At 36.4% G+C, this 14,239-nt stretch overlaps 1 protein-coding gene across 3 annotated transcripts in view; it reads right to left on the bottom strand.

The window, feature by feature from the left end:
• Positions 1-14,239, bottom strand: part of LOC138304894 (uncharacterized) — a 65,388-nt gene that overhangs the window by 18,562 nt on the left and 32,587 nt on the right. For all 3 annotated transcript variants that reach the window (XM_069245259.1, XM_069245261.1, XM_069245260.1), the window contains 7 exons: positions 12,450-12,534; positions 11,780-11,977; positions 11,218-11,355; positions 10,471-10,616; positions 10,042-10,165; positions 9,389-9,508; positions 1,109-1,255 (listed from right to left, as the gene is read on the bottom strand). In XM_069245259.1, the coding sequence (XP_069101360.1) occupies positions 1,109-1,255; positions 9,389-9,508; positions 10,042-10,165; positions 10,471-10,616; positions 11,218-11,355; positions 11,780-11,977; positions 12,450-12,534 (958 nt within the window). The remainder of the gene's footprint in view (positions 1-1,108; positions 1,256-9,388; positions 9,509-10,041; positions 10,166-10,470; positions 10,617-11,217; positions 11,356-11,779; positions 11,978-12,449; positions 12,535-14,239) is intronic.

The raw sequence follows: 14,239 nt of genomic DNA, 5'->3' as shown, positions 1-14,239 counted from the left end.
GAGAGTATGCTTGTAGTAAAAAAAGCAATATAATTTCTGCCATGAAATAACATTTTCTTTATTGTGTCTACTAACAACAAAGTGCCCATTGACCAACGAAGAGAACATGAGGAGTATGAGATACTTTATTGATTAACAAAATGCGTGTAAGATCAGTGATGCTAAGGGGCCAAATCTACACTACTAAATTCAAAATGCGTGTAAGATCAATGATGCTAAGGGGCCAAATCTACACTACTAAATTCAAAATGCGTGTAAGATCAATGATGCTAAGGGGCCAAATCTACACTACTAAATTCAAAATGCGTGTAAGATCAATGATGCTAAGGGGCCAAATCTACACTACTAAATTCAAAATGCGTGTAAGATCAATGGTGCTAAGGGGCCAAATCTACACTCTGCTAAATTCAAAATATGTGTAAGATCAATGGTGCTAAGGGGCCAAATCTACACTCTGCTAAATTCAAAATATGTGTAAGATCAATGATGCTAGGGGGCCAAATTTACACTCTGCTAAATTCAAAATGTGTGTAAGATCAATGGTATTAAGGGGCCAAATCTGCACTGCTAAATTCAAAATGTGTGTAAGATCAATGGTGCTAAGGGGCCAAATCTACACTCTGCTAAATTGAAAATGTGTGTAAGATCAATGGTGCTAAGGGGCCAAATCTGCACTGCTAAATTCAAAATAAGTGTAAGATCATTGGTGCTAAGTGGCCAAATCTACACTCTGCTAAATTCAAAAAGTGTGTTAGATCAATGGTGCTAAGGGACCAGATCTACACTGCCAAATTCAAAATGTGTGTAAGATCAATGGTGCTAAGGGGCCAAATCTACACTGCTAAATTTAAAATGTGTGTAAGATCAATGGTACTAAGGGGCCAAATCTACACTGCTAAAGTCAAAATGCGTTTAAGATCAATGATGCTAAGGGGCCAAATATACACTGCTAAATTCAAAATGTGTGTAAGATCAATGGTGCTAAGGGGCCAAATGTAAGATCAATGGTACTAAGAGGCCAAATGTAAACTGTTAAAATGTGTACTGTAATATGTGTAAACCCTATTTCAAATTTTCAAGGGATTATAACAAATAGTATATGTCTCACCTTGTTGTAGATAGCGGCCACATAGTGATGGTTTGGTCCCAAAACATCAGTAGCTAGCTCCAAACAACGCACCAACAGCTTCTTAGATTCTCTTTTGTTCTCCTGAAGGTTGTACACAGTTGCCAGGCCCAGTAATCCTTCACACAGCTGAGGATGGTAAAATAATTATTAGAAATATGTGAATCGTTAAACCAATTGGGTCCATTTCTTTACTTAATTTATTTTCTGTTTCATCATTTTACAATCATAGACAATTCTGTTAAAGAATTAAAGCAATCAAAAAGATTACAGGAAACATAAGGGGTTTATGACAGAGGGGTTGGCTATATGGAAATGTTAAAGATGCTCCACCGCTGACAAGTGGTATTTTTTCACCATCAAAAACAGGAGCAGACGATTTAGTATTTTCTTCACTTACAAAAGTTATTTACTTTACATCATTACCACCATTGAAAAGTTTAAGCTTTTAATTTTACTTCAAGTTAAAAATATGAAAACTAATTAATTGCATCCCGAAAAAAATCATAATTAGGCATATATATACACGATTAATCACCAATTATTGTTCAAATGATGAATATCATTTATGCTCTATCGGCGGTGGAGCATCTTTAAAGAGAGCAATACAGTTTTTCAGTAGATAGAATAGAAACCTAAGAGAGCATAGTTGCAAGGAGTATTGTTAGAAACCTTAGAGAGCATAGTTACAAGGGAAGGTTTCATTAAAGAGCAGGTAGAGAGCAACTGGTTACAGGGGAAGGTTTCAGTAGAGAACATGGTTACAAGGGAAGGTTTCAGTAGAGGGCATGGTTACAAGGGAAGGTTTCAGTAGAGAACATGGTTACAAGAAAAGGTTTCAGTAGAGAGCATAGTTACAAGAGAAGGTTTCAGTAGAAAGCATAGATCCAAGGAAAGGTTTCAGTAGACAGCATGGTTACAAGAGAAGGTTACAGTAGAGAGTATGGTTACAAGGGAAGGTTTCAGTAGAGAGCAAGGTTACAAGGAAAGGTTTCAGTAGAGAGCATGGTTACAAGGGAAAATTTCAGTAGAGAGCATGGTTACAAGGGAAGGTTTCAGTAGAGAGCATGGTTACAAGGGAAGGTTTCAGTAGAGAGCAAGGTTACAAGAGAAGGTTTCAGTAGAGAGCATGGTTACAAGGGAAGGTTTCAGTAGAGAGCATGGTTACAAGGGAAGGTTTCAGTAGAGAGCATAGTTACAAGGGAAGGTTTCAGTAGAGAGAATAGTTACAAGGGAAGGTTTCAATAGAGAACATGGTTACAAGGAAAGATTTCAGTAGAGAGCAAAGTTACAAGGGAAGGTTTCAGTAGAGAGCATGGTTACAAGTGAAGGTTTCAGTAGAGAGCATGGTTACAAGAGAAGGTCTCAGTAGAGAGCATGGTTACAAGAGAAGGTTTCAGTAGAGGGCATGGTTAGAAGGGAAGGTTTCAGTAGAGGGCATGGTTACAAGGGAAGGTTTCAGTAGAGGGCATGGTTACAAGAGAAGGTTTCAGTAGACAGCATGGTTACAAGAGAAGGTTTCAGTAGAGAGCATGGTTACAAGGGAAGGTTTCAGTAGAGAGCATGGTTACAAGGGAAGGTTTCAGTAGAGGGCATGGTTACAAGAGAAGGTCTCAGTAGAGAGCATGGTTACAAGGGAAGGTTTCAGTAGAGGGCATGGTTACAAGTGAAGGTTTCAGTAGAGGGCATGGTTACAAGAGAAGGTCTCAGTAGAGAGCATGGTTACAAGAGAAGGTTACAGTAGAGAGAGTAGTTACAAGGGAAGGTTTCAGTAGACAGCATGGTTACAAGGGAAGGTTTCAGTAGAAAGCATGGTTACAAGGGAAGGTTTCAGTAGAGAGAGTAGTTACAAGGGAAGGTTTCAATAGAGAGCATGGTTACAAGGGAAGGTTTCAGTAGAGGGCATGGTTACAAGGAAAGGTTTCAGTAGAGACGTGGTTACAAGAGAAGGTCTCAGTAGAGAGCATGGTTACAAGGAAAGGTTACAGTAGAGAGCATGGTTACAAAGGAAAGATTTCAGTAGAGAGCATGGTTACAAGGGAAGCTGTCAGTAGAAAGCATCATTACCAGAGAAGATTTCAGTAGAGGGCATGGTTACAAGAGAAGGTTTCAGTAGAGAGCATAGTTACAAGAAAAGGTCTCAGTAGAGGGCATGGTTACAAGAAAATGTTTCAGTAGAGAGCATGGTTACAAAGGAAGGTTTCAGTAGACAGCATGGTTACAAGAGAATGTTTCAGTAAAGAGCATGGTTAAAAGGGAAGGTTTCAGTAGAGAGCAAGGTTTCAAGGGAAAGTTTCAAAAGAGAGCATAGTTACAAGGAAAGGTTTCAGTAGAGAGCATGGTTACAAGTGAAGGTTTCAGTAGAGAGCAAGGTTTCAAGGGAAAGTTTCAAAAGAGAGCATAGTTACAAGGAAAGGTTTCAGTAGAGAGCATGGTTACAAGTGAAGGTTTCAGTAGAGAGCATGGTTACAAGTGAAGGTTTCAGTAGAGAGCATGGTTACAAGTGAAGGTTTCAGTAGAGAGTATGGTTACAAGAGAAGGTTTCAGTAGAGAGCATAGTTACAAGGGAAGGTTTCAGTAGAGAGAATTGTTACAGGGGAAGATATCAGTTGTTATGTATGACACTAAATACACGTAGTTATTAGATAAGGGATATAACTCCTATAGCTTTATCATTGATACATCCTATAAAGTTCATATCATTAATTTAGGCTATAGAACTTTCTAGAATATTATCATGTATAAACAAATATGTTTGTAAACATGTTGATTATAAGTAGGGATCTAGAATGGTCTATTTCCAGAAAGTTCTGTGTGTTTATTTGTTTACTGTTTTTAGTTAGATATTTCTAGAAGTAGAAAATCTCAAATATTCTTGAATTAGGGTTTAGCTATATATACTCCAGCTGTCCAAGGCTAATCAGAACTGTAATGAGACCTGTAATGAGACATATCAAGAATTGTGCAGTGCCATATTAGATTCTATTGGGAGAACTATTTTAACTTTATCTGTGGATTATTACAACACTTTGTGTGGATTTATTCATATTGCCTGAAACTTTACAAATCATCTGTGGACATTCATTTTCCTCCTGGATTTGTGATTATTGTTAATTTGAAACCTGGAAGGATCAAGGATTATACCAGGACATTCGCATACAGATAAGTAACACTTTAAATCATTGTATTACTCTTGTACCACCACCAATTACTTTAGATATTGTAATTGTAAACCATCTCTGTATAATATTGTATCTATAATTAAATGGTGTTTTGAATTTAGCTGCTGGTTTCTCATTTCTGTTATTCTGGGTCATAACACAGTAGACAGCATGGTTACAAGAGGTTTCAGTAGAGAGCATGGTTACAAGAGGTTTCAGTAGAGAGCATGATTACAAGAAAAGGTTTCAGTAGAGAGCATGGTTACCAGAAAAGGTTTCAGTAGAGAGCATGGTTACAAGAGGTTTCAGAAGAGAGCATGGTTACAAGAGGTTTCAGTAGAGAGCATGGTTACCAGAAAAGGTTTCAGTAGAGAGCATGGTTACAAGAGGTTTCAGTAGAGAGCATGGTTACAAGAGAAGGTCTCAGTAGAGAGCATGGTTACAAGGGAAGGTTTCAGTAGAGAGCATAGTTACAAGAGAAGGTTTCAGTAGACAGCATGGTTACAAGAGGTTTCAGAAGAGAGCATGGTTACAAGAGGTTTCAGTAGAGAGCATGGTTACCAGAAAAGGTTTCAGTAGAGAGCATGGTTACAAGAGGTTTCAGAAGAGAGCATGGTTACAAGAGGTTTCAGAAGAGAGCATGGTTACAAGAGGTCTCAGTAGACAGCATGGTTACAAGAGAAGGTTTCAGTAGACAGCGTGGTTACAAGGGAAGCTGCCTGTAGAGAGCATGGTTACAAGAGAAGGGTTCAGTAGAGAGCAAAGTTACAAGGAAAGGGTTCAGTAGAGAGCATGGTTACAAGGGAAAAAGTCAGTAGAGAGCATGGTTACAAGGGAAGGTTTCAGTAGACAGCATGGTTACAAGGGAAGCTGTCTGTAGAGAGCATGGTTACAAGAGAAGGGTTCAGTAGACAGCATGGTTACAAGGAAAGGTTTCAGTAGAGAGCAAGGTTACAAGGAAAGGTTTCAGTAGAGAGCATGGTTACAAGGGAAAATGTCAGTAGAGAGCATGGTTACAAGGGAAGGTTTCAGTAGAGAGCACGGTTACAAGGGAAGGTTTCAGTAGACAGCATGGTAACAAGAGAAGGTTTCAGTAGAGGGCATGGTTACTAGAGAAGGTCTCAGTAGAGAGCATGGTTACAAGGAAATATTTCAGTAGAGAGCATAGTTACAAGGGAAGGTTTCAGTAGAGAGCATAGTTACAAGGCAAGGGTTCAGTAGACAACATGGTTACTAGAGAAGGTCTCAGTAGAGAGCATGGTTACAAGGAAATATTTCAGTAGAGAGCATAGTTACAAGGGAAGGTTTCAGTAGAGAGCATAGTTACAAGGCAAGGGTTCAGTAGACAACATGGTTACAAGAGAAGGTTTCAGTAGAGAGCATGGTTACAAGGGAAGGTTTCAGTAGACAGCATGGTTACAAGGGAAGGTTTCAGTAGAGAGCATGGTTACAAGGGAAGGTTTCAGTAGAGAACATGGTTACAAGGGAAGGTTTCAGTAGACAGCATGGTTACAAGGGAAGGTTTCAGTAGAGAGTATGGTTACAAGGGAGGGTTTCAGTAGAAAGCATGGTTACAAGGGAAGGTTTCAGTAGAGAGAATAGTTACAAGGGAAGGTTTCAGTAGAGAGCAAGGTTACAAGGAAATATTTCAGTAGAGAGCATGGTTACAAGGGAAAATGTCAGTAGAGAGCATGGTTACAAGGGAAGGTTTCAGTAGAGAGCACGGTTACAAGGGAAGGTTTCAGTAGACAGCATGGTAACAAGAGAAGGTTTCAGTAGAGAGCATGGTTACAAGGAAAGGTTTCAGTAGGGAGCATGGTTACAAGGGAAGGTTTCAGTAGAGAGTATGGTTACAAGGGAGGGTTTCAGTAGAGAGCAAGGTTACAAGGAAATATTTCAGTAGAGAGCATAGTTACAAGGGAAGGTTTCAGTAGAGAGCATAGTTAAGGGAAGGTTTCAGTAGAGAGAGCATAGTTACAAGGCAAGGTTTCAGTAGACAACATGGTTACAAGAGAAGGTTTCAGTAGAGAGCATGGTTACAAGGGAAGGTTTCAGTAGAGAGCAAGGTTACAAGGGAAGGTTTCAGTAGAGAGCATGGTTACAAGGGAAGGTTTCAGTAGAGAGCAAGGTTACAAGGGAAGGTTTCAGTAGAGAGCATGGTTACAAGAGAAGGTTTCAGTAGAGAGCATGGTTACAAGAGAAGGTTTCAGTAGAGAGCATGGTTACAAGAGAAGGTTTCAGTAGAGAGCAAGGTTACAAGGGAAGGTTTCAGTAGACAGCGTGGTTACAAGGGAAGGTTTCAGTAGAGAGCATGGTTTACAAGAGAAGGTTTCAGTAGAGAGCATGGTTACAAGGGAAGGTTTCAGTAGAGAGCATGGTTACAAGGGAAGGTTTCAGTAGAGAGCATGGTTACAAGAGAAGGTTTCAGTAGAGAGCATGGTTACAAGGCAAGGGTTCAGTAGAGAGTATAGTTACAAGGAAGATGTCAGTAGAGAGCAAGGTTAAAAGATACAAGGCAAGGGTTCAGTAGAGAGTTAGTTACAAGGAAGATGTCAGTAGAGAGCAAGGTTAAAAGATACAAGGCAAGGGTTCAGTGGCGTTTTTTAGCAATGAATGAATCCAATCCCCATGATAATGGCTATGAAATTAGCATAACAAGCAAATCTAAGCACAGTATATCTGGCACAAAACAGCACTTATATTATTCACAATGTTGAAACATTTCTCCTCAATAATTCACCACTATTTTCTCATCAATTTTACTTCCACGCCGGTTTGGTAGAAATGAATAATATTATATAAGTCAAGTTAGTGGGTAAATACAAGCCATAGTACATGACAATACCAGGATATGTAAAAAGCCAGTCATTGTAACAGCTTCATCCAAGAGGATTGCTACTGTAGTTTAAAGTCATGACTTTTTCAATAACATCAATATATCATTAATCATCTTGATATTATATTTAGTTCATTGCATGTGTGTGTATGAGAATATTCTTTACTTTTGAGACAGATTTTTCTTTTTTTGTAATTGTATATTTCACTTGTATATTACAATTGTAGCTATCAGGAAATTTTCCCCCATTTTAATTTGTAATCCTATTTGTATGTAAATCAAAAAAATAGTTTGAACACCTGCTGTCAAACTACGTGGTAGATCAGAACAAGAGGCCCAAGGGCCTTAACGGTGATCTGACTACCTCGGCAATAGTCAAATTAATCATATATGGTGTCATGGTAGCCACCTTCGATTTGGGATCAACCAGATATCAGTATCATTTCATGCAAGTTTCAACTAAATCGCACTTGTAGAACTTAAGAAGAAGTTCAAAATGTCTTTTCAAGATGGTGACTGTTGCGGCCTTCTTGGATTTCGAATCGACCCGAAAAATAACAACACTTGGTCAGGAACCATCTCAGGATCATTTCAGGTAAGTTTCAGCTCAATCCCACTGGTCTAACTTGAGAAGAAGATTGAAATGTGAAAAATTTACGGACGGCGCAAGACAACGGATGAAGCATGATGGCTATAGGGTCAGATGACCTAAAAACAGTTAGAAAACTAGCTGTGAAAACTGTATTTAGTGCTGCATGTATACATTAACATTAACTAAAATATTAAATACTGTTACAAGTTCACAATTAGCATTCCAAACCAGGATACAAACTATACCACTACTAAAGATGTATTTCAGAGATTTCCCTGGGCCCCAGTTTCTGAATGTGGACTTCTAAAATCTTAATATATATAGTTTGTGATATACACTTTTAGTTTTAGGCTTCTGACTTGGGGTTTTTACCAACAAAATACCCCATATAGAAGTTTCTGAAATTGGACTTGTCAAGTCCTAGATATATATTTATTACTAGTGATTTGAGATTTGCAGTAATTTGTATCTGTTATTTGGATCTAGAACTTAATTGGCATATATCGTCACTATTACTTCCTTGAATTTATACATAATGATTCCTAGTACAAACTGTATGTTGAGGTTTCTGACTTGGGGGTTTAAGATCTTTTTCTAAAATTGGTTTTACACTCTGACTTAGAGTTTCTAAGACCCTATATACTGTATATGTTAGACCTGAAGTTTATGACCATAGGTTTGTAAGGCCCTAAATACTGTGATATATCTGAAGTTTTAGATCTAGGGTTTCTAAGACCCTATATAAATATGATACCTGAAGTTTCTGACCTAGGGTTTCCAAGACCCTACATGAATGTGATATATTCCTGAAGTTTCTGACCTAGGATTTCTAAGACCCTATTATATAAATGTGATATATCCTGAAATTTCTGACCTCGGGTTTCTAAGACCCTATATACTGTGATAGAGAATATAGCTGAATTTTCTAACCTTGGGTTTCTAAAACCCTATATAAATGTGATACCTGAAGTTTCTGACCTTAGGTTTCTAAGACCCTATATAAATGTGATATATTCCTGAAGTTTCTGACATAGGATTTCTAAAACCCTTTGTAAATGTGATATATACCTGAAGTTTCTGACCTAGGGTTTCTAAGATCCTCTGTTAATGTTATATGTACCTGAAATTTCTGACCTTTTCCTAAGATCCTATATAAATGTAATACCTGTTGTTTCTGACCTGGGATTTCTAAGACCCTTTGTAAATGTGATATATACCTGAAGTTTCTGACTTTTTCCTAAGATCCTATATAAATGTAATACCTGTTGTTTCTGACCTAGGATTTCTAAGACCCTATATAAAAGTGATACCTGAAATTTCTGACCTAGGGTTTCTGAGACCCTATATAAATGTGATACCTGAAGTTTCTGACCTTGGATTTCTGAGACCCTATATAAATGTTATACCTGCAGTTTCTGACCTAGGGTTTCTAAGACCCTATATAAACGTTATATATTCCTGAAGTTTCTGACATAGGATTTTAAAGACCCTTAAGTATATAAATGTAATATATCCTGAAATTTCTGACCTAGGGTTTCTAAGACCCTATATACTGTGATTCAGAATATAGCTGAATTTTCTAACCTTGGGTTTCTAAAACCCTATATAAATGTGATACCTGAAGTTTCTGACCTTAGGTTTCTAAGAACCAAATATATAAATGTGACGTATACCTGAAGTTTCTGACTCGGGGTTTCAATTCGGTTCTGCCGACTGATGGCTTCCTGATAGTATTTAACTCCAGCATCCAACTCCATTTGTTTTTCACACACCATTCCAAGTTGATGAAGTGACTGTGAATATCAGATAAGATAGCATGCTTACAGATATGAACTGGAGATCATCAAAGAGAAGAAGTCATAAGAACATGTATACAGCCTGTGTAACTGTAACAGTATAGGGTTAACTTAACAGAAAAGGCATTAAATATGTATTCTGACTTTTCATAATTGTAACAATTTATTTTAATTGTAGACACATATGATTATATTAAGCAGAATATTATGCAAGAGTTCATAAAACGAAGTTTGAAAAAAAATCATTCATTTATTATAAATGCATCACATTTCAAAATATTGGAGAAATATCTAAGAAGTAGGTGACCTCTTTTTCTCTGTATTTTGATTGGACACTGAACTCTGGTTACCCAGGTAACAAAAGTCTATATGACTATATATGCAGGTACTGTTGTAATACTATGGAAATGCTGAATGACATATATCGATGAACTCCTAACATCAGGATGTTTTACATTGTATTAAACAGTTTGTTCTAATACATATAAATAGTTATAGGTGTTGTATACTAATGCGAATGTAACACATACCTTGATGACATCAGGATGTTTACAACGGTAGTGCCATTTATAGGAACTGTTGACGTATACCACCGTTCCATGAGATACTGCATACCGAGCCTCAAGTTGTTCCAGTAACTGTTCATTCACATTCCTAATTCAAAATAAGTTTTTAAAAACATCTCTTTAGTATTTATTCATCCGGATGTTTATTTGTTTGCAAATTAAAATTGTCTTTCAGTTCTTTACACGATTAAGTACCCAACGAAAACTTTACAGTGACCCTTAACACCACACATTAAAATGAATTTTTTTTTTATATTGTCTTGATCTTTGCAACCATTTTTGAATTTCCATACACTTCAGATCTATGATGTAATTAAGCTACATACGACAAATGGAGTAAGATGTCTCCCAGTAACCATGACAACACAATTAAATGTTACTAAACGTATGTACCTCGAGGCTTTAAACAAGCCAAGATGGAGGAAGAAGTCCCCAAGAAGGTCCAGTAGTAGTGTGTAATCCTCGGTATGCTTGTCTTCTTCCTTTACCTCATCCAACTTGGCCAGATACGCCACCTCCGCCAGACTGTAGTCTCCAAGCTGTGACGGGTGAGAGAAGGGAGGTAATCAGACGTTATCAGGTATAAAAGTGAATCAGAATGATGTTTTACCGATCGCGAGTGGGTGACATATCACCATACATAGATCTAGAGTTCTTTGTTAATTTTTGTCACAATCATATTATGCTATATCTAAAATCCATGGCTATATGGGTCAAGGAAGTAATGTCAACAGTTGTTTTCCATGAAACAGTGGATCTTTATAAACAAATGTCTTCAGGATACACATTACAGTACTTTAAGCAGTAAATATAGGGCAAAAAAGTCATTCTAACAGTGCATGGACAAAATATTGTTGAATTTTTGAGGCAATCTGCCCCTTTGTCAAGACACAAAAAAAGCAAAGAGAATTACATATTAAGGACGGAAACGAATGTTCACAAAAATCTAATCAATGAACACTTACAGAACATATAGATAAACTACATACATACAGGGACAATGGCGATACATATTGTCTCGAATATCGTTATATATTATACAGGCTTCAAATGGTCAAATGGTGTTGATACTGGTCCATTGTGACTCCAAATAAGTGAAAGGGGTTTTAAAAGCCACTAAAAATGAAATAATTAACTCACCAATTGCCAGGCTTTGGTGAGCTCAAATGTACCATCTTCAGTTTTAGCTAGGCGAGAGAAGACTTGTAGGTTACTGATAGTTTCCTTAAGTCTCTCCAGCTCCCCAGCCTTACCCAGCAGGAATGGTAGCTCATCCACCTGTCAACAAATATCAAAGAGCTCAGTATTACTGTAAGTATGGAACATTTTATTGTACTTATAACAGTTGAAAAGATATTACATGTAAAAACGATACGGTCTTTGTTTTCCAGTCAAGTGTCTATCACATGGCTGTGTAAAAATTGCTTCAGGATAAGTACCTAACATATATAAGTGTTGTACATTTTGTAATTTGGGTGTAAATATTAAAGAAATAGACAAATTACTTGACAACCAAATTTTACTACATGTTGATTAACATTTGTGAGCATAGATCTTTAAATTTTTAATATGATTTTTTTTTTTTTTTTTTCTTGAGACTCTTGAATTTGGTACATGACAATCACCACTTAAAGTTTATCTGTTACAATGTTATAGTAATTAACTTGAAATTGAATTATTAATAAACATGATCAAAACATACCACACGATCATCAAGACTTTTGGTAGAGAAGTAATCAGAGAGTCGTTTGAAGCTCTCTTTTTTCTCCTCAGGAGTACTCAGGTATTTCTTTTCAACGGCCTGACGCAGATGGTCATGGAAAAAGTTGACCACTCCATTACGGTTGACCAAGTTTTCTACCAGCGACAGATAGAACGGTGACCATACAGCACTCGGTACCTGTCATTATATAGATACCAAGTGGTTAGTAATTCTTCAGGTTCTATAACAATATTAGTTGAGGCCAACATTGATCATATGACATTTACAGAAAATATATTAATTGTTATTAGGTAACTATATGTACATGTAATTGTTACAGGTATATTTTGAAATAGCATATGTTATGTTGGACAGGAATCTAAATGGTAATGTCATCAAAAAACCTTGACACAGACTTCAATCTAAATATATTTGTAGAGTTACGGTATATAGCAATAACATGTATTTTCAAAATGATATTGATCTTATAAAAGTATGTAACACCTACATTTATCCCAAATTATAATTCTTGCAAGGCAAGACTTAAAAATATATTTTAATACATTGGAAAAAATACATATGAAACAAACAGTTTTTAATTTGATAATTTGAATTTACATGACAGTTTAGACAATGACAGATGGAATAATGTGCCTGTATAAGGCCTTACATCTAAAAGTTCTGTGAGTTCTCCTTCTGCCATTCCCCGATGTGAACACCAGATCGCTGTGGTGGTATCCCTCACCAACCCTTTCCTGTCATCAAATCAAATCAATTGTCATTTTAATGAAGACAACATTTAAACAACAGAATGACACAATTTTAGTACATATAATCCCAACAGTTAGTCAAACATACAATTATTTCATATCGAAATTACAGACTGTATACATGAACCTTAATTATATATATAATTACTTTGAAATTCATGGTTAATAAAGAAATTTAATGAAGACAATTTGACGAGTTAAAGTCTCCTACTGTGCATGACATGAAGTTCCTTCTCTTAGATGGACTCATTGACCTACTCAAAGTATGATGGCTGTTCGTTTAGTAAATAGTTATGGAGAGGGAGCCCTAACAAGCGTTTTCTAACAATGAAGTCAAAGGTTTATAGGTCACAGTGACCTGATTCTGACTCAGTTAGATGGACCAAGTACCTTAAATTAACATACAGAAGACAGAACCTAGATAGCAAGCTTTTTATTAATGAAAGTCAAGTCAAAATGTAGGTCACAGTGACCTGGTTTTGGTACACACCACTTTGTCTCACCTAGACGGACACACGCAAAAGTAGGAAATTCCAATTTCTTTTATCATATAGGAGAGAATTAAAGCCCAGAGGAGCTTTTGATAAAAATTAATTAATGTCAAAGTTGAAAATATAGGTCACCTGTGACTTGTGTAGAACTCATAATAAGTATATATGAAAGTTCAATTCAGTTCAATTTGTTCCAATATATTTTATTGTACCTGAACATGAACTGATACTAGACTTAAAACAAAAAACCTATCACGTCAACAGAGTTTGACCAGATTTTCATTCAGTAGATTAATGCGTGTTATCAAAGGATTAATTTTGAATCCAAATAATATTTCAGGAATCAAACCCTGAAATAGAATGTCATTTCAACATTTGGGAGTGACATTACAAATCAGATATCAATGCTCAGAAACACTACACCATATCGGCAGGTGTCAATGACGACTGATGCCCACAACATATATAGTCATCACCTGAAGGTCAATATGTAGTATCATCTGTTAAACAGCCTTATATATGGTTTATACAACGCATTATACAACCTAGCATACCAACGGACAGGATTAAAGGGGAATAACTCCTTTTAATTTTTTATTAATTTATACAGAAATATATAATATGACCAAAATGTAGCAGTCAGACTGGAATTCAAAAATTGAAGACTCTCCAAACACTAGACCGAGGCCTACCTATCTAACCTGGCCAGAAATCATTGATCCTAGGTCTAGTACCACATAAGCATTGCATGTCACTATTTTTAAATTTTTTAATGTATGGAAAAAAATGTTTGCAAAATGTTTGCACTATAGTAATTTTTCAAGGGATTCTTTTCCCGAATTAATAAGTTATGTCTATGTCTCTATTGTAATGTCAATATAGCGTCAGAGTTTTTGCGCCGTTCTCAGATTTTTTGTTCATAGTAGTATGCAAAACATTTATTGGCCAATCAGAAAGCCATATTGAGTATGAAAACAAAGAAAAATTCATTATTACATTATAATTAAGGTAATCTTTAGCCGGACTTGATTCCCCTCATTATATGTCATTCAGTGATAATAAAATGAATTTTCTTACACTGTTGTGTATACTACAGGCATAACAGAAATTAACTTTAAACTTTACACTTAAAAATTGTGAATTCTTTGAAATCATAATCATTCTTGCTTGTTCGATCAGGTGAAAATGGAGTAAATAGA

This window comes from Argopecten irradians, chromosome 12 (assembly GCF_041381155.1).
Source record: "Argopecten irradians isolate NY chromosome 12, Ai_NY, whole genome shotgun sequence".
Taxonomy (NCBI): domain Eukaryota; kingdom Metazoa; phylum Mollusca; class Bivalvia; order Pectinida; family Pectinidae; genus Argopecten; species Argopecten irradians.
The sequence above is the reverse complement of the archived record's forward strand: the minus strand, read 5'-3'. Positions and strand labels throughout refer to the sequence as shown.